Raw genomic sequence first — 21426 nt, forward strand, 5'->3', positions numbered from 1 at the left:
ATGCTTTGATACAGGTTTGATTGAAAAATCCGCAACAACCTTCAGTAATCTGTGGAAGGTCAATGCCGGTTGTAGAGATGCCAATCCCGATCAAGTTCTGGACCCATGTGTCGCCAACTCGGAGAAAGGTCACTAGAACCGATTACTTCCTCAATGATACCTATCTATTGACGCCAGATGATTTTACAGCGGAATTGGCACAGCAGAGATGTAGCATCTTGAAAAGTGTAGTATTCGAAAAATGCCATCCTTTCGTGAGCCCCCAAGAAGCCGAGACTATGTGCAGACATGACGTTTGTCAATGTAACAAGGGCGCCGCTTGCTACTGCAATGTGATTGCTCATTATGCAAGACTTTGCGCGAAGAATGGTCAAGTTATCGACTGGAGAACAGATGAAATCTGCCGTAAGATAATACACGGTTCAAATGATCACAAGGTGGCTGCTGGATAAAATGTGAAGTTGTGTGAAACTTACGATTTCATTTCATCATATCTTAAATTTCAATAATCCCCCCAATGAATGGAAATGAAACGACAGACTATAGTACCTGTTTTTAAAAGCACGAAATACTGACACCAATTACTGTCTCAGCCAATTTTCTGATTTTATTCCTTTATTTCTCATCTGCTTATGCCTCATTTTTACACATACTTTACTGTCATTTGTAGGCCAGGTTTGGTGTTGGATCAATATACCTTACTAGGTTGTTACGCCTACTTCTACAAATTGTGACATTCCTAACATCTTCTTTATGTAATTTTCAGCCGTTATTTGCACTGGAGGCAAAACTTATCAGCAATGTGGTACTTCTTGCTCTTCTACTTGTCAATCAATATCAGATCCTCAAGTTCGTTGTAGCGAAACCTGCATCGAAGGTTGTAATTGCCCTCTCAATACATACCTCAACGAATATGATATATGTGTCGAGCAATCAAACTGTCAATGCTATCATAATGGAGATGTATATCAGCCTTTTCATACTCGGAGAAGAGAATTTTCTGTATGGTAAGTAGTTTGCAAGTTGATTAACTATATTGCTTCGAGGTGTCGAGAGTTATGCACCAGTGTTCTTCAAAGAGTTTGCTTCATGTTTTTGTTGACTTTTTTATACTTGCTACAGCTGCTCACTCCTGAAATACAAGGTCCTCGTCAAAGGGAAATATATACTTACATTCGTTACAGCTAGATCATGTTGAGACTGTAGGCCTACCCCTACACTTGTTTGATGTGGTCGTTATTACGCTAGTTGACCTTTAGGGTCGTATCGATCACTCCTATCTGTTACAAAATGCTATGTAGGCGTTTTTCTGCTCTATCATCATTGATGCTGTATGTTTGTCACGTATTTCGGTCGGTCTCTACATCTGTTTTCCATCTCGATGATTTTTCTTTATTATTATGAGACTCTTTACTTAATGAAAGAATGGGCGAGATAGCGAGATAGCGAATGAGCGAGATAGTGTAATGGTTATGCGGCCGGCTTCTCGAGCGGTAGGTCGTGGGTTCGATCCCCGGTCGGGTCATACCAAAGACTCGAAAATTGGTATCCGCAGCTATCCTGCTAGGCGCTCAGCAATCACGGATAGCATGGAGGAGAAAAAAAAAACGGGGGCGCAGACTAGATGACCTCATGGGGCCGTATCGCAACTCCGTCGTCAAAGCATCTTGATGGTGCAGGCGAAAAAGAATATCATATCTCTCTCTCTCTATTGTAAATATTGAAAACCGTTCTCTCTATTTTCAGTCATTGCCGAAATGGACAGTACTCATGCCATAATGATCCGATCTCTAATACCAGTCTTCCATTACCTAACGGTAAGGATCCTTTTTCCGCGGATGTAGTGTAACAACCAGGGGTGGTACATTATACAGGTACCCAATGTCCTAGCGGCTGGCAATTTTATGATTGTGAAGCACCCGTGGATACATTTGATCGGTTGGCTCAAGGTATTCAATGTCAAGCTACTTGTGCAAGGCTAAAGGATAAATGCGTGTCCTGTAAGATCGAATATGCAACTTTGCAGATTGACAGAAATCAGATTTTACTATTTCTTCAGCTGAATGCACTTCTGGATGTGGTTGTCCATCTGGTCTGGTATTGGATACTAACACCAATGGATGTGTAGAAGAGAACCGTTGCCCGTGTCACTATATGGGCAGGGTTTACCATCCCGGAGAACACGTCGGAGTAGACTGCAACACTTGGTAACACTCTGAGACTAACTATATCACCTTGAGTTGATATGATACTTATGTTTGCAGTACTTGCCGTAATAGAGAGTGGGTTTGTACCGAAAAGAAATGTGCAGGAACGTGCATGGTCTATGGCGACCCACATTTTAAAACATTCGATGGCTATAAATTCAATTTTATGGGGCAATGCGGATATGTTTTGACTCAGGTGATTTTTTTATTGATCACAGTCGAGGTAATAATTTTTACTGCAAGCTGGTTTCATTTCATTTTAAACACATCTTAAAGTTGCTATAAAATGACATTGTTGTATGTGAATTACCAGGATTATTGTGGTAATCATGAGGGGCAGTTTCGTGTCGATGTTGAAAACTCAAATTGTGGCTCAGACGGTGTCTCCTGTACCAAATCAGTAACAATAACCTTCACAGGGAATGTTTATGTGAAACTACATAAAGATAATTTCGGATATTGTGAGTAATTTGTGATATCATTCAAACTCTGCTTCTTTTAATCAACATTTTGCTGTTTCAGCAAATAATGAGTTGGTAACGTGGGGTGTTGTTCATGGCTCGACTACAAACCAAACTAAAGTCCTGTGGGATTACCATAACGCTGGCATATACACAATTTTAACGACTGATATCGGCCTGACTGTGATTTGGGACCGAAAGACAACAGTTTACGTTGAACTTGATCCAAAATATCAGGTAACAACTTCATTTGTGCATATTTCCCATAAAAAACGTGAACGTGAACGTTGATCATTTGCTAATTTCCTACTTATTGCGTATCCTGATTTGTACCAGGGTCGTGTTTGTGGCCTATGTGGAAATTTTGATAACAATGAGAATGACGATATGATGATGAGTGATCGGATGTTGGCAGTTAGCCCAACAGAATTTGCCAACAGTTGGAAGGTAATTCCATTTGATTTGTATTATATTTTAACATGAATATCATTAATACCAATCGGTATTTAACTTCAGGTGACAGCTTTATGTCAAAATGCGATAGAAATTGATTCCGAGTGCACGAGGTATCCTCAAAGAAACATATGGGCGCAACGAAATTGCAAAATTTTGTACGATCAAATGTTTGCAGTCTGTCATTCCGTTGTGAGTACTTTTATTGTTTTGAACTGCCAAATTCAAGATGAAATCATCAAAATAGTTGCCGATCCAAACTGAAGTAGATACTGGGTCGTCAAATTTAGTCCTTTCCAAATATGAGTGCCCCATTACTCACAAATCATGTCATGTATTTTACTTCTTACTATCAGTTCATGTGCATTTCAAGAAGGACTTGTCAAATTATCTGAAACTTAGACAGCTACATATTAAAATTCTTATTATGCCGAAATATTTATTCCAAATCAGGTCGACGTTGTTTGGTACCACACAAATTGCATATTTGATGCTTGCTCATGTGACAATGGTGGCGATTGCGAATGCCTCTGTACTGCAATCGCGGCATATGCTACGGCTTGCGCGGAGCAAGGAATCAGCATCCGATGGCGAACCGATAAAGTTTGTCGTGAGTAAACTGCATACGATTCACATTTGTTATTGCTGAAATATTTACGACACCATTAATATGCTTTTATCATGTGCAGCTCTGATGTGTGAGGCATATGAATCTGAGCCAGGAGAATGCACATGGCACTACAATGAATGTGGATCTGTCTGCCCCGAGACATGCCAACATCGCCATTCGATAGATTCATTCACATGCCATTTGTCAATGCCTTGTGTTGAAGGGTGTTTCCCTGTTTGTCCAAATGGTAAGGTCTGCAGTGCAATATTCATATGAAGGCAAATGATATACATTTTCACATTAAGGTACCCTCTACGATGAAACAACGAGGAAATGTGTTACGGAATGCGGTACGACTTGTCATGCTAATGGTCGATCTTATGAATACAATGAAGTTGTCAGCTCGGATGATTGTCGGACATGGTAAATTACGCCATTTATTCGATTATGTACGCAAATGCTACAATGTTCGTATTGTTGCAGCACTTGTAAAAGCCCCGGCGTTATCGACTGTTACGTTTTTGAAAAATGTCTCCCTGCCAACACAACAGCGCAACCTGGTATTTCAACAACTTCGACTGAAACCCCTGATATTTCAACAACTTCATCTGAAACACCTGATATTTCAATAACTTCATCGAAACCTCTCCCTACAGAACCAGTGACTCCTATCCCGTCAATTTTCGACGTTCTGTCCGACTATGTTACACAAAGGTATTGTTCTGGTGAAGTACAATTGGGATATGTAATTGATGGATCACATCGGGTCTCACCGTATGAATTCGAGACTATAAAGTGGATTATGCAAGTTCTGACCAATACGATTATGCCCACTGACTATGGCCTAGACGACTCCCCCTTGAAAGTGGCAATCTCTCAGATAGGAAACAAAACGGAAAAAGCCATGTCGTTTCAATCCAAACAAGACGCAGTGACACTTGACAATTCTATATACAATCTCGAATTACAGAATGCCAAGCAGATAAACTTAAGCGGCGAGCTAAAGCAACTGCTACGCGACTTCCGTACTGACATTTCCGAATCGAGAAATTTCACAAACACCACTACCGACAGAGTTTTATTCCTTGTCACATTCTCTCCTGCGGACGAAGCTCTCATCGATGTCTTGCACAGTTTTCAGAATATCAACGTGAATGTGATTGTTTTGAGCAGCGGAAATGGTCCTTCCGATGATGAGTTGAAAAAAATGTTAGGTGAAGAATCAACTGCATATTATGTTGAAACTCTGTCTGATTTCACCGATGATGAGGAAAAGGCTTACAATGTTGTGGCAGCGATGTGCGAAGGAGAGTTTGTACGTATTCCCAAGGTCACTACAACACCAAAAGCTGATTTAACCACGCCAATGCCGGCAACAACTGCCGTCACGGAACCTGTGGAAACTTGTACAATGCAAGCCGATCTAATTGTGATTATTGACATCCAGCTGCTGAAAAACACGGAAAACAGCTATTTTATGCAATTGTTGAAGTCTGTCTTATCCGAAACCCTAATTCGTCCAGATAAGACTCGAGTAACAATATTGTTATCCGATTCGAGAACATGGAAAGTTATCCTATTCGAGGCCAACCGTGATGAATTGATGAACGTCCTTCAAATTGCTATGATGCAAAAAGTTGATTCTATATCTGACACACAGCACTTTGATCTCAATTTCGCCCTTGAGACCGCAGAAAGCATTTTTTCGTCTGGCAAACGAGGCGCTGTCCGCACATTGGATTTGACCACTCACAAATCCATTCTTGTATTTCATGATAGACCAGCACATTTACCGAATGCCAGTGATTTGGTATCTCTGGAAAAGATGTTACAAAATCTGGCCGATCAGTCTATTGTTTTAACGGTGGTGTCACAGAAAGGCATCTACAAATCTGATATACGTAGGAAGAATGAATGGCTTTCTGCCATATCGAGAGACAATGCTGAATTTGCGGATATGTTAAACCAACCGACTACCAGAACCACATTTGCCCGAATCATGAGAAAGCTGTGTCGCACACCTAAAAAACTACCCATTTCCAAAGTCTTCTGTGAAGGAAACATGGATATCGCCTTTCTTTGGGATGTTTCCAGCAGTGTGACCCTCTCTGACGTTAAAAATATGATAGAGGCCACCAACAAAATTGTCGGGTCTTTAGGTACGGGTCTGTCACCGGACGATGGAGTGCCACCTCTTAAAATTAGGGTTGCCGATTTTAGCAATGCCACAAATTTCATTGTTGAATCAAGCAGCCCATCTACAGTGACAGATGCCATCACAAACATACTGGAATGGAAATCCAATGCAGCGTCGAAGCTCGGAAATGCCACAGAGGAGGTGATGAAGAAGTTTGAAGAAGCGGAAACTCCTCGTAACAAAACCTTGATCATCTTCACATCGCAGCCGTCGTCTGACGATGTGATTTCGTCAGTTCCGAAAATGGATGCTGACGCAGTGAACAGAGTTGTAATCGGATTCGGTCCAACTGTGGAAGGGGATCAGCTGGAATTGATAGCAGGCGACGGTGGACTGTACAGACACGTAGCTTCGTCCAGAGAAATACTGGACAATGCTCTGGCTTTGAAAATCACAGAGAAAATTTGTACTCCCAGTACTAAGCATATTGGTACCACTCCTACACCACCGAAATCAACACCTGCCATAACCACCTCACACATAACTTCAATGCCAACGAAAACAATATACACTACAACAGGCTTCCCTGCTGCTGCTTGTTCCATGGCGTCAGATCTTCTTGTTGTTTACGACATTAGTCTTAATTCCATGAATGGCTCCGACAATCTGGCATTGATCGCTCTGAAGGAATTACTCTATGATCTCGAAATAGGAGACACCGATAAATCATCACGTGTCGGTGTTATTGTTATCGGCGAAAACCCTCTGATCTTGGTAGATATTAAAAAAGAAGGAAGCAATAAAGGATTGGTATTTGAGAAATTGACGGAGCTAGAGAACTCGTCACAATCGCCATCGCAAATATTTCCTGTCGTGAGAGGTCTGAAAATGGCCAATGAAATTATGTTTCGTGAACAGCCCCGTTCTGTTATTATCCCAGTAAAGAAAGACATTCTCCTCATTACAAATCGGTTGCCGCACAATGAATTGGATGGTGTCAGAGACAATAGCCTGGACACCGTCAAGTCCACCATTGACGACTTGCTCGAACAAGAAATCAATGCCTACATGATTTATAAAGACAACACATTTGTCGGGTTTTCAAGCCGGGAAAAGCAGGATTGGATTGAATCCGTGGAGTCCAGCTCTTTTTATTTAGAGAACAGTGATGACGCAACGGTGTTTGGTAAAGAGCTATTAGATGTGATGTGTTCTGTTCCGACAAGAGCGAATACAACTGTAATACCGACCAGTATCGCAATGGAATCTTCGTCACAAAGTGAGTTTCTATCTCAATACGTTTCATTTAAACTTTTGGTCCTTGTACTATACTCATTGTCAATTTCAACTATCAGAATTGCCATTATTCATTATTGTTTAATCACGGAATATGTGAAGAAACTGAACATTCTATTGGTGTGGTTAATAACGTCAATTTGGGATGTGAATTCTGTTAGTTTTGTTTCCAATATCTTTTTGCGTCAATCTGTACATCAGGGGTCACCAACACGCGGCCCGCGGGCCGCATGCGGCCCACGAGGTCATATTTTGCGGCCCGCGACTTGATTTGAGATTTTGAAAGAAAGCTAAGAAAACCATTTTGAAATGATGAAGTTTACAACAGTTTCAACATATTGTTGTTGTTGTTGTTTCAAAACAAGCTATTTTCCTGTGCCCAAGCATCACTATTCGTCACTAGCTAAAACGGCTTTGGCGATGGAAACAGCATTCCAACGAGGGAGAATAATCAGCTGATATGAATGGGCTGGGCATATTGCCTTAACGTGCAATGGCTAAACACTGCCAAGACTGAGACGCTTGGAGAACGTCATATAGTGCAGTGGTTCTTAAAATGGCGGTGTGCACCTCTAGTAGCGTGAAATCATCTGAAAGGGGCGCGGAGCTGTGATGAATTGGAAATTTTTCCGCGCTCGGCGCGAGTTACATGAAATACATATTTTGTCTGTACGCCGGAATTCTTATTGTAGAATTCTCTCATCAACAGTCTTAACTTTCCATGCCATCAAACTATCCTTTGTGGTTGTTAGCATTCTGGTTATATGACGATACGGGGAGAGCGAAATTTTTCAATATCATAAAGAGGGGCGTGTCTAAAAAAGTTTGAGAAACACTGGCGTAGGGCTTCCCCACAAGATCGAGCTTTACGTGGAGGTGGTCTTTCAGCGAGTAACGTATCTCGCTAGCCCTAATATCGATTCCTTAGTCGCTGAAAAGCGTTTTCATATATCGTGCACAGCTCAGAGTTCAAAATAAAATGAAATTGATGATGATAATTTTTTGTTGTATTTGTATTCCTTTAATAGAATATTACTTTTTTGTGGTCACTATGCCCATTGCCTATGTTAGGTAGTACGGCGATGTACTGACGTACTGACGTTGCCTGGTTTATATCGATATTGAATTCATGCGGCCCGCGGCCGCTACGAAATGTGAAAAGTGGCCCGCGACCTGTTTTGAGTTGGCGACCCCTGCTGTACATATATATTGTATTATCTCATCTATTTTTCAAAGGTACATCCGTGCCATATTGCCTGATGGATATCCAAATCATTGTTGACTCCTCCTACAGCATTGGCCCTTCATTTGATAATATCAAGGAATTCCTAGTCAGATTGGTGGATAATCTGGATATTGATGGAGATGTTGTTCGGGTAATATTGTATTTTGCCTATATTGGAAATACACCATGTGCTGAACCGTACCATACTTTGTAACTATATTCCTATATTTTGCATAACCAAAGGTTTCTTCATCGAAACAAATCTTCTGTTTGTATGTGTATTTCCAATGCTTGTCGAACATTCAAAGTATAAAGTAGGTTATACAGCCAAATTCAAGTATAAACTACATTTAAACAATTTTGGTTTGAAGCTTTTCTCAAACTAAGTTATGTTTTCAGCCTATCTGGTTAACAATACTGACATATATGTATCGATATTCCTTCTGTTCAGATTGGTGTGCTGCAATATAGCAGCGGGGTCAGGACTGAGTTCCACATGAGCGATTATATTGGTGATTCGATTGGAATGAAGAATTCCTTATCTGGCATGCAGCTGATTGAGGGTACCACAAACACCTACACAGCACTAAATTATGCTCTGGAAAACGAGATAGTTGCAGCAGCGGGAAGACGAAGTCACGCACCCCTATCAATTTTACTACTCACGGACGGACGTATCAAAGTACAGTGCTAATTCTGCGTATATGAATGATGCCTTTCTCAAGAATACAGTTTCAATATTTGGTTTCAATGGGAATTGAGAAACTAGTATGGATCAATTACCATGGAAAGACTTGAACTCTTAAATAACCAGTGCCAAAGTCATGTGAATGTGATATATTGCTATTAGAATTTAACTATGAAATCAGGTATGCGATGAGATATTTACGCTGTATTTTCTCAGATGATAGTCTTATATCATTCCCGTATGAAAGCCATTGAATGCATATTTCACTTGTGTGTGAATTTGATTTTTTTTACTCTCGAATATTTCATTTAATACAAGCAAAAGACTTCAACTATATATTCCAGGATCCACATCTCAAGCTTGAGATGCAAAACAAACTGGATGAGCTTAGAAAATCTTTGCACAACAGCGGTACATTCTTGAACGTGATGGCTATTGGATTCGGCTCGGCGAATCCTGAGGAATTAAATGATCTCTCGGACAGCGGGACATTTATTGAAGAAACTTCTACCTTTGCAGATGGCTTTTTCTCTAAAAATACTTCCGCAAAGATATGCAACTTCAAAGAACGTCCACGGGGTAAGAGTTGTGAAAATTCAGTGATATTATATAGTAGGCTACTTGCTTATCTTCTAATTATTGCAGTGAGATATATTATGCAATTGTTTTGTTCTAACATTTTTGTTAATTCTTCAGTTACAACTACTTCTCCAATGACCACCACAGAAGCTCCAGGTAAAAGTCATTTGTGGTTCCTTTAAAACCGATACCTCATGCTTTTGAAAATTAGTTTGCAGTGACATGGATGCAACCGATATCCTATTTGTTTTGGACGGTTCTGTTGATATAGAGTCGAATGACAGAAAAAGTATTTATCAAGCATTTCTGCAAAAGATGATTGAAATGTTCAGAATTGGATCCCAAAATACACAGGTGAGCTGTTCATTTCTACATTTGAACTTTGCAGTCCTAGTCAATCCATTGATTTGAATCCGCGAGGTGTAATAGACACAAATAAATTTCATTTTTGGGCTATATAGATAAATTATAAATTATCTTTATTATAAATTAATAAAATATATGATATGTAATAAAATTTATAAGTTATTAAAATATTGAATTAAATTTATTATAAATAAAATAATTTTTAGGTTGGGGTATCATTTTATGCTGATGGTGTTTTCAACAATCACCCTACTGGATTTCACATTTCGCAATTCACGACTGAGGAAGATCTAATGTCGGCAGTAACATCTATGGAGCTCACATCAGGAATGCAAGAGAACGTTGTCAATTCCTTGAGCGATATTCTATCAAGCCATTTTTCATGTAATAATCTTAGTTTTAAAGGAAGGAGTTCGTATATACATTAAATACATTTTAGCACGTCCTGGAGCTCGTAAAGTTGGGGTTGTGTTGTTGGAGTTACCGCCATTCTCAGAGGATGGGAGGAACACTGCTGATGTATTCAGGGATGCATCAGAAGATGGGATAGAATCAATAGTATTGATGGGATCAGGCGAAGAGTTTCTGAATCAACAAATCAATGATGCTATTGGCCCGGTGGTTGACGAATCCAACAAGTTGTCTGTGCCAGGTGGCATGAAGAATTTAACATCAGTTACAGAGTTGTTGAAGAAAATTATTTGTGGAGGTAAGCGTTCAATCGCATACGGTGTCAATATGTTGACAATTAAATGATTTATTTTGATTTATTTGGCAGAACCGATACAGACGACATCAACAGAGAAGGTACAGTGTCTATTCAATTTGTTCTCATTATACATTCTAGTATTCAAAATGTGTCTTTCAAATTTCAACCAATCGTTTGTGAAAATAGATGATTGATGGAGTGGCACAAAACATGAAGGTTGTGTCACGGATGGGTGATTAGCGCTGGTACGATTATATTTAATTATTTCCCCACACATTTAGACAGCATTTTACACACCACTGTCCCTGGCACAAGTTCAGTTTAGTACTTTTTGATACTGGAATCATGGCTTATGGCGTGTGAATTTTGACCCTTGCCGTTCTTACAGTATAGCCTAGTGGTCTCAAACACGCGGCCCATTTAGTGCGGCCCGTGTCGATATTTTGGATTTTCAATTATATGACAGTATTTAAGTGGTATATATAATTTTTGTCTGATTTGAGAAGTTATAATTCACACTAAAATTGATTCAAAACCGGAAAGACTACTCATTAAACGGCACTAACACATCACTTTTGAAAGCAGCCATGCGGTGGATGATCAGATAGCCTTCGTCACACTGCCTATTTATGATGATAAAGCTTCACCAGCAGGTGATTAGTGACTGAAAATTGTGGCTTGGACTCTACCTTTCGTAGTATTACTCGAACTTGGACTGACTTGGTGACATAATGAAGATAATTTGACTTGACACCAAGTGACTTCGTCATGGGGAATATAGTACACTGTAATAGTTCAGAAAATAGTTTACATGCTGGGCTCCTTGCCCCCTTTATCAATGTTATTCAAGCCACTTCATGGGGGCGAGCAACGTATAGTGGCATGCTCCACCTCTGTAACACCAATGGGTTGTTCGTAGATTGGACATTTCTATTACTATGACACATCGACTATTAAATTTACGTTATTTATGTGTTCCAACAATTGAAGGGAAATCGTGCCTATTTATCAGGAGTATACTTGAAATCCTGGATTAGACAGCTGTGATATCAAATCCATCATTCCTAAATTCTAAAATATCCTATAGCTTTAGTTGTGGCACGTCAAATGTACGCTCGCTGCATAATCATAACACGACTGATTTTATAATGACATGCGATGCATTTGTCATCTCGCATGGCGTATAAATCTCACAGTTTGGACAAATTATGCTCACTCTCTACCAAGTACAAGATTTTTTTTAAATACTTATAAATGTGATTTTTTTCATGCTAGGTGTAAAATACTATAGTGTTAAATCAAATTTTCGCGATGCGCCTGGAATGTCAGTCTGCTGGGTCGGTTCACTTTCCTTTGGACAATTTCATCCCGTCAAATAAGCCCGAATTGGAAAGACATTGAATACCCCTATTGATGCTGCGGCCTGTGGCGTCATCAAAAAATGGGCACATGAGCACATTTGAGCTGACCTCAATTTCCTTGCCGTAAAACGAGCTACCGTATCATCATATAATTATCTACCACTTTATGACACCTGGGTTTTTCTGGGTAGCAGAGACACGGCAGGCAGGTGCAATGTTGTGGGCGAGCGGTACAGTATTCACTGAAGTGTCCCAGAGCTTGAGACTACCTGCTCCAAGGTGGTACATGAATCAGATCAATCAGCAGATTGGGACGAATACGTCACAGGCTGCTTTCATATCTTTCATCTGAAATAGAATTTATCGATCCTAAAAATTTTTACGGTGTCTGGTATCGATACTTGCGCACACACCCGGACCCCACCCACACACAATTGTCCCAATAACTCTTCATTAGAGGTACACCCAAAGTATATGTAGCCAATGTCTAAATCCAGAGTGTTGAATCTTGATATCGAAATCAGGTTGGTACTAACACTGGTCAAACCAGACTTCCAAGTCAACTGTGTGCAAATTTCATAGTTCAAACCCAATAGTTTAGAAGCAGAATTCAATACGTTTTATGATATGTAGACGAAGTTGAGGTTACCCAAGTAGACTTTCTCAGTCTTGTCTTAACATTTTTCCTAAATTCCCAATGCAGGAATCTGGCTCAATTTGTTGCAGATTATTCTGAAATATGCTTTATGTAAATTGTTTGTTCAGGGAGTTCAATCCTATCACACAGCCAGGTGGAAATTCTATCGCATAACTGAGTGAAATTACTCCATGAATGTTTGAAATTTTGGTTCAGATTTCATCAACTCCCTCATATCCTGTGCCACCTTTGATAACAACTGCATCCTTCACAACTGCGACTCCCGAGTGTACAATCAAGGCCGACATCGTCTTTGCTTTCGATTCGTCGATTTTCAACAATGCGCATGATGCCGGAGAGTTTTTGGCAGCGATTGAAAGAAGAATACTCGTAGATCAGGATCACGCTAAGATAGCGATCATCGATGCTCATAATCTTGATGTATGGAAGCATTTGGAAAATTTTAAATCTTCAGCCAGTAGCATTGTTGGTAGTAAGAAAAATGACCCATTGACCTCAAGTACAATCGATATTGCAATGACAATAGATAAAATCATTGAAGCTTTTGAAATGGATGAATCTGATGATGTGGTAAAACGGCAAGCTGTCTTGATCCTACAGAGTGATGTACAGAGTTCAATATCCGCCATACAGTGGAAATCATTACAGCAACTGGATGTATCACTGATTGCCATTACTGTGAGCTCAGATTTCTTGCAATCTGATTCAAACAAGTGGATAAGATTGCTTGAAATACCACTACTTTCTACACAGCATCTAACTAGAGCAACCGATGCTGTTGTGTCAGAGATATGTAGCATGGTCGTTAGCACCACAGAAGTGACAACGCCTTCATTAGTGTGCCCCCCGGGAGATGTGGTGATTATGTATGATGCAATGTTGCTCTCTCCAGAAACGGAGACATCTATGAAATCATATCTTGGAAAATTAGTCAATTTATTGAGTAACACATATTCAAGATTGAAGACGAGGTTTGCATTAGTGAGCTTTGCAGAGAAACCTGTTCTTCACTTTCAACTTTCCGATTCAAGATCTCCAGCACAAGTCGTCAGACTCATACAAAATTCAAACCATTCGGGCGTAGCTGGACAACTCAATGCCGGCAAAGCATTGAATTTTGTAACTGAAAATGTTGCAAGTTCAGCGCAACGAGGCATCAGAAATACAACTTTGACCATCATGATGCTTTTGTCGAGATCTAGTAATGATGATGTGCTGTCAGTTGTTACGAATATCGGGCACTCAGCTGATTTAATCACACTTGCCATAGGATACACGGAAACAGACCTTCAACAATTAACAACTGTGTCTTACGGAGGCATAGCTGTATCCTCTGCCAGCAGATTGGAGACCCTCGAATATGAGACCCTCGAATTGATATGCTCTCATCCTCCAGAAGCAACAACACTTGTTCCCACTACACTTCCTGTAGTTACGAAACCGAAACAGCCTTGTAGGATTGATATCGTATTCATGGTTGATGAAGATTTATTGAAAGCGACTTCAACAGCAACAAATGTTAAAAGATACCTGAAACGAGTTGCAAATCATTTGGTTTTAGGCGAAAATTTCTTCAAAATCAACGTCAAAAAGTTCAGTGGGAGAAGTCAAGATGTAGTATCTGGATTTTCAGGCTCTCTTGATAGGTTCCACGCTAAACTAGACGAGGGCTTGGTAACATCACCTGTCACTGGTTCCCTGAATCTACAACTAGGCTTAGAAGATGCTTTGAGTGAGCTTCAATCTAATGGTCGCCAAGGCGATGACGTTGGAAATGTCATTGTGCTACTACTGAAAAGGCGCAGCAGAGTAAATTTGGATACAGTTTTGCTAAGAAATCTTGATGGGAGAGGGGTCTCCCTATTCAGTATGCTTGTGAACGATGCAATGTATATGAACCAAAATCAGCTTAGAAGCTCCATGACAGATTACCGCTATGTACGAGCATACCTACCGCGATTTCTAGAAAATTTCTCACCCAAGTTGATCTTTTATCTTTGGAATACAAAATGCGCAAAACGTCCTTCTCCCACACTTCCGTTTGTGGAACCTCCGATCCCATCTCCTCCTGCCATATTGAAGTGCTCCAAAACTATGGACATTGTTTACATCATTGACGATGCATTGTTGGTTGACAATTACGATCGCGACAACTTGAAAGATTTTGTGAAAGACACTGTTAGAGAGTTTGAACTAGGCCCCGAGAAGACAAGAATTTCGGTTCTTCAATTCAGTTCCATTCCTCATTTGCTCTTCAATTTAGATGACGTTTTTACCATTGAGAAAGTATTCCAAGCAGTAGATAAACGAATGAGATTGCCGAGCTATTACAAATCGCCAAACGATGGAGGTTTTGTTTCCAATGCCATAAGTTATGCATCAAAGCGAATTCTACGGGCTCATGGCAAAAGGAATGTTTCTAAATACATTGTCTTGCTAGCCAAAAGTTCATTTGGAGATGATCACATTGATTTATATAACACCATGCTGGACTTACATTCAAGTAACATAACGTTAGTGTCGCTTACAACACCAAATTTAACGGAAAGTGTTGAAGTTTTACATCCTGATGTAGAATTTACATTCACAAACTCGGACGCATTATCAAACCTTCTTTCGAATGTGACTGAATCGTTATGTAGAGATGCACCGACAAAGGAGCTGCCGAGACATACCCTACCATCTACTACTTATTCAACTCCGTCTGTACATTCGCCTGTGGAGACTACATCTGATGAATCAGTTATTTCATCTGTGAGGACTACTGTGCCAACAACCCCGATTACTCCAGATTGCAATGTTACTGCAGATATAATTTTTGTCCTTGATGACTCAATATTGAATGAAGCAAATGACATTGGACGATTTGTGTCTGCCATCGAAAACCGAATCGTTGTTGATCAGAACCATGCCAAGATCGGAATTATAGGAGCACATGATCTCACGGTGTGGAAGCCAATGACAGATTTTGAATCCACAATTAGTGATGTCATGCAAGACAGGAGACATTCTCGTAAGATCGCCAATGCGATTGATATTGCTCAGACTATGGATAAAGTCATTGAAGCTTTCCAATTCGCAGGATCTCAAGATGTTGGAAAAAGGCAGGCGGTTCTAATTCTGCAGAGTGAAGTTCGAGGCTCCATATCAGCTATTCAGTGGAAGTCGCTTCAACAGCAGGAAATTTCATTGATTGTCATCACTATAAACTCTGATTTCTTGCAGACTGACTCAAGTAAATGGATTAAGATACTGAGAATACCACTCGTCTCGCTACAGCATCTGTCCAGAGCGACCGACGCCGTTGTTTCTGAGATCTGCAAGGCACCAATTACTCCTAAAGAGACCGCAACTGTGACGGCGACGCCCCCTGTGTTTGTCTGTCCCCCTGGAGATGTAGTGATTATGTATGATGCTATGTTGCTTACCCCAGAAATGGAGCAGTCCATGAAATCATATCTTGGAAAATTGGTTAATTTGTTGAGCAACACATACTCAAGAATTAAGACAAGGTTTGCATTGGTCAGCTTTGCAAATGAACCTGTTCTTCACTTTGGACTTTCCGATTCAAGATCCCCAGCACAAGTCGTCAGACTCATACAAAATTCAAACCACTCTGCCGTAACTGGACAACTAAATGCTGGCAAAGCATTGGAGTTTGTAACGGAAAATGTTGCAAGTTCAGCACAGCGAGGCTTCAGAAATACAACATTGACCATTATGATGATTTTATCAAGATCAAGTAATGATGACGTGATGACAGTAGTAACAAATATTGGACACTCTGCTGATGTAATCACACTTGCTGTAGGATACAACGAAAGAAATCTCCAACAGTTAACAACCGTGTCTTATGGCGGCATACCGGTATCATCTGCCAACAGATTGGAAACACTCGAATATGAGACCCTCGAATTGATATGCTCTCGTCCTCCAGAAGCAACGACACTTGTTCCAACTACACTTCCTGTAATCACAAAACCCAACCAGCCTTGTATGGTTGATATTGTATTCATGATTGATGAAGATTTATTAAAAACTACTTCCACAGCAACAAATGTGAAAAGTTATCTGAATCGAGTTGCCAACCATTTGGTGTTAGGCGAAAACTTCTTCAAACTTAATGTCAAAAAGTTCAGTGGGAGAAGTCAAGATGTAATAACGGGATTTTCAGGCTCTCTTGATAGGTTCCACGCCAAACTAGACGAGGGTTTGGTAACGTCACCTATCACTGGTTCCTTAAATCTGCAACTCGGAATTGAAGACGCGTTAAGTGAGCTTGAATCCAATGGCCGCAGAGGCGATGACGTTGGAAACGTAATTGTGCTACTACTGAAGAGGCGTAGCAGAGAAAATTTAGATGTGGAGTGGCTTAGAAATCTTGATGCGAGAGGGGTCTCACTATTCAGTATGCTTGTGAATGATGCAATGTATATGAACCAAAGGCAACTGAGAAGATACCTGACTGATTACCGCTACGTACGGGGATACCTACCAAGATTTCTAGAAAATTTCTCTCCTAAATTAACCTACTACCTTTGGAATGCGAAATGTGCAAAACGTGAATTATCAACACTTCCGCCTGTAGAACCTCCGATACCTCCGCCCCGCACCCCATTAAAATGTTCAAAAACTATGGACATAGTCTACGTCATCGATGATTCATTGTTGGTCGACAATTACAATCGTGATATGTTGAAAGATTTTGTGAAAGACACTGTCAGAGAGTTTGAATTGAGTCCAGAGAAAACCAGAGTTGCAATTCTTCAATATAGTACCATTCCAAATATGGTATTCAATTTAGATAGCATGTTCACCATTGACAAGTTATTCCAGACAATTGACAAGGAAATATTGCTTCCGGACTACTATCAATCATCGACCAAGAAAAGCTTTGTTTCCAATGCCATCTCTCATGCTTCACAAGGTATTCTCAGATCTCCAGGAAGTCGGAATGTTGCTAAATACATTGTATTATTAACCAAAAGTGACTTTACAGATGACTATTCCGATCTACTTGACGCAGCGTTGATTTTGTATGATAGTAACATAACATTGATATCGGTTACAGCTCAGAATATGTCGGAAAAGGTGGATATTTTGCGTCCTGATTACGAATATTCTTTCCCTAACATGGATGAGTTGTCCAATCTTCTCCTAAATGTCACGGAATCTTTATGCGAAGTACCGACAGTCAAGAAAATTCCAAGACCAACAATGCCGTCTTTACCAACACAATCGGTCCCGCCAACAACTTTAGAAACATCTGTGATAATCTCTACTACTCAACCAGTCGATTGCACTGATCTGAAATTAGACTTACTAATATTGCTTCAAGCAAGCACATATTTCAACACATTCGGATCGGATGAAATGAAGTCTTTTGCCAATTCACTGGCTTTGAATTTCAATCTGGGATCTAACGAAGTGCAGGTAGTGTAATGTTCTATCTATTATTAACATGCTCATTTGATTTATTGATTCCAAATTTTTAGATGAGTGTGATACAGTTCAACGACAAAGTAATGGGCAATAATATCCAAAATGAAGGATTTGATTTTGATGACATCGATGACATGCAAAGGATCAGTGGGGCGATTTTCGATTTGGAAATAGCAAAAGGAGACGGCGTCAGACCCGGATCAGCATTGAGAACCAGTGTCAGCGACTATTTAACAGGTAAAATATTGCTTCTTTAAATTGGCCACTGGACTGATTTGCTTTATGGAGCAATCGGCAAAAACCTGCATAGTGCCTATGTGAAACCCATATATTTACTGTCATAATTACTCGATTCAAAGATGCAGTACTTGATTTTTGACATGGCTCCTTGCCGGTATTAGAATATTGTATCTATAAGTGCATTATTTTCAGAGTCAGGGTCGCAATGCTCAGTGTAGTAGGTAGTCTTGGTAATTCATGCATTGCGTATGTTGCATCACTCAGTTGAAACATACATGCATTTTCATGGAATTTTCTTATAAATATGGTACTTTGTGCCACACGTAAATTATTGTTGAAAGTAAAATATATTCTCAGCTGATCATGGTGCCAGAGATGGAATACGCAAAGCTGTAGTTTTGGTGATGGGTGCGAATTTTACTCAAAGTGAAACGGAGGACCTCGATCGTGCCGCGAGAGTTGCAATCAGCCAAAGTCACAGTGTCTTTGTTCTTGTGATACCCAAGACTGGTCAGGAGGCTGAAGCCCGTGAGATGCTCGCCGAACTGGACCAAATGCCTTATTCGAATAAACTGTTGGCTACAAACGGATTTCAGGATTTATTGAATAGGACAATGATTGGAGAATTTGCCGAGCGGATATGCAGAGGTGCTCCGATCTGATAATCTCAACAAAATGTTGTAATTTACAATTCTGTTTTAAACTTGCAATTTTAGATAGACCCCATGTGGTTCCTGCAATTACGACCGTAAGTCCACTGGAAACTAGCACTGCTGAGGAACTGTTTGCGTCAACAGCACGTACAGAAAGAGTTAGTTTCCCTACGACGGCAGTCGTTACCGGTATGGCGGATAAATGGATTTGTGTAGATAGAAAATAATAAATGCTTGTTGATATACCAGATAAATGTGCCGACGATGTCAGTGTGGTCTTTGTGCTTGATGTATCGCACTTGGAGCTCGCAAAGCTCTCCAAAATGAAAGAGTTTGTGTTACGTGTATTAGAGAAATTCACCATCGCCGTGGACAAAAGCAATGTAAATTGACATGAGTTTACTTTCATTCAATGTCAGTTATATTCTGCTGAAAATTTTAGGTGGCTATAATAACCTTTTCAACCACTCCATACCGAATGCTCGACTTTGCAATCGGTGTTGAAATGCATGCAATACGTCAATCCATATCAAGGATTGGTAGCTTCGGCAAAGTAACAAATACTGGAGCAGCACTCATCCTGGCTGCGGAAACTTTTCGCTCTGCAAGGCCTAACAGTAATTGGGTGACCGTTTTGATAACAGATGGCCGGAGCAAGGTAAAATTACTTTTCCCGGATTTTGATGTCTTAAATAGCCTTGTAGTCTTCCTTTTCTTTCTGTGATTATGGATTTCTTTTCTGAAATATAAAATTGCTTTTAACCCATCCAAAACCCAAACTCTTATCTTCCATGCTTTACTTGCAAAGAGTCATTGATACACAACACATAGATCAGTATATCGGCATTATCATTGATGAATGATGATACGCTCAGTTGAAATGATCATATTAATCACATAATATGTAATAACTTGTATTTTGTAATTGATTTGCATTGATCTGACAAATAAAAGTTTCTCTCTATCTCTCTCTCCTATCTGTTTTCACATGACTAATCTTTCTTGAAAAAAGCATTATAAGACCTTGTTTTGGTAGTGATTCTATTACCAATCTGCACACAGGATGATCTTCAACCCGCATTGCTGGCAATGGAATCCTTACGGAATGCTCACAAAAATACAAAGGTTGTAGCAATCGGTTTGGAGTCTGCATCGGAGGCCCAGATATCTTCTATAGCACATGAAGAAGCCACAATAATGGTCGACTCGTACACAAATTTGTTGAGTGAAATCGTCGTAAACTCAGCAAAATCTCATATATGCTCTCCTCTAATATATTCATTACTGGATGTTACAACACAGACGTCAAGAGCAGTAACTGTAACGTCAGCTCCAGATTCAACTACGGACCTGTGTCGATGTTACTGGACAAGTATAATTTCTAAATTTCGTAATACAAGTTGTCAAAATACCTCATGTATCCGTTGTTTAGAATTTACGAGCAAGAACACGCCTGATGCTGAAACTCCAGGTGACGATGAGTCATGGGTCTCGAGTGGAAGTGATGTCTGTGAACCCGAGCATGAATTATTGAATGTGAAGTGTCTGGTAAGGATGAACTTGCGGTCAAGTAGTGTCTCATTGTATGTATGACGCAAGTAAATGATCTGTGGATTGGAAACCAGTTAATATCTAGATCTTAATGACCTTGCGTGAAAAGACAAATCATTCTGAATTATGGTACTTAAATATGTGTACAAGACATATTTAGCCATTTTAGGTGCAAGCATCCCCTCTGACCCGAATAGTATGTTGGGTTTCGAGGAATATAATGACGTCAGTGATGTTTCGATAATGTAATTCTTTTCCTAAACACCTCAAACAGAATACATTGAAATGATCAAGTGTTTTTCATGTGATTTCGACTGAGGAGTCAATAATGAAAGACTTCTTTTTTTGGAGTACTCAAGTAGGTGTTGCCTAGTGCATACCAACGATACTTACTCAAACTAGCACCACTTCAAATTGAACAGTACGTAGGATAAAATTACTTATGTGCTACACTGTGAAATTGTCATTAGAACCGTATGAAATTGACCTGTACCATCATAACTGAATATATTTTCAAAGATTGTACCTATTCGTAGACTCATTAGTCATTTTCGTTGATTGTGAATATACATCTTGCAATTTCGAAGTAGCCACCTATGATTATATGCTAAACGTACTCGACCACTCGATCAAATCTACTTAATTGAAACTATACTTGCTTGAGTTTCAAACTATTCATTTGACATGTCTTGGGAATTACTACATCTACTTGCCATTGAGTAGTAATTCTTGGCATTACTTCTACTTAAGTAGCAGCGTTGACCATCTCTTTGACCATTTCTGCATTTTG

General features: G+C 39.9%; 1 protein-coding gene across 6 annotated transcripts in view; it reads left to right on the forward strand.

The window, feature by feature from the left end:
- LOC145446276 (uncharacterized) overlaps positions 1 to 21426 on the forward strand; it is a 44130-nt gene that overhangs the window by 5952 nt on the left and 16752 nt on the right. For all 6 annotated transcript variants that reach the window (XM_080324523.1, XM_080324524.1, XM_080324526.1 and 3 more), the window contains exons 19-49: positions 15 to 128; positions 190 to 405; positions 767 to 1007; positions 1747 to 1817; positions 1875 to 2000; positions 2060 to 2207; positions 2265 to 2403; positions 2521 to 2668; positions 2730 to 2905; positions 3005 to 3115; positions 3185 to 3313; positions 3575 to 3731; positions 3811 to 3978; positions 4037 to 4154; positions 4215 to 7147; positions 8401 to 8540; positions 8841 to 9071; positions 9422 to 9656; positions 9774 to 9812; positions 9868 to 10010; positions 10229 to 10406; positions 10462 to 10731; positions 10801 to 10829; positions 12946 to 18183; positions 18246 to 18429; positions 18790 to 19080; positions 19149 to 19274; positions 19335 to 19468; positions 19528 to 19743; positions 20148 to 20457; positions 20518 to 20633. In XM_080324523.1, coding sequence (XP_080180649.1) covers positions 15 to 128; positions 190 to 405; positions 767 to 1007; positions 1747 to 1817; positions 1875 to 2000; positions 2060 to 2207; positions 2265 to 2403; positions 2521 to 2668; positions 2730 to 2905; positions 3005 to 3115; positions 3185 to 3313; positions 3575 to 3731; positions 3811 to 3978; positions 4037 to 4154; positions 4215 to 7147; positions 8401 to 8540; positions 8841 to 9071; positions 9422 to 9656; positions 9774 to 9812; positions 9868 to 10010; positions 10229 to 10406; positions 10462 to 10731; positions 10801 to 10829; positions 12946 to 18183; positions 18246 to 18429; positions 18790 to 19080; positions 19149 to 19274; positions 19335 to 19468; positions 19528 to 19743; positions 20148 to 20457; positions 20518 to 20633 — 12875 coding nt within the window. The remainder of the gene's footprint in view (positions 1 to 14; positions 129 to 189; positions 406 to 766; positions 1008 to 1746; positions 1818 to 1874; positions 2001 to 2059; positions 2208 to 2264; positions 2404 to 2520; positions 2669 to 2729; positions 2906 to 3004; positions 3116 to 3184; positions 3314 to 3574; positions 3732 to 3810; positions 3979 to 4036; positions 4155 to 4214; positions 7148 to 8400; positions 8541 to 8840; positions 9072 to 9421; positions 9657 to 9773; positions 9813 to 9867; positions 10011 to 10228; positions 10407 to 10461; positions 10732 to 10800; positions 10830 to 12945; positions 18184 to 18245; positions 18430 to 18789; positions 19081 to 19148; positions 19275 to 19334; positions 19469 to 19527; positions 19744 to 20147; positions 20458 to 20517; positions 20634 to 21426) is intronic.

The sequence above is a fragment of the Botryllus schlosseri genome, chromosome 9 (genome assembly GCF_051294905.1).
Source record: "Botryllus schlosseri isolate E-star chromosome 9, Bs_hap1, whole genome shotgun sequence".
NCBI classification, from domain to species: Eukaryota; Metazoa; Chordata; class Ascidiacea; order Stolidobranchia; family Styelidae; genus Botryllus; species Botryllus schlosseri.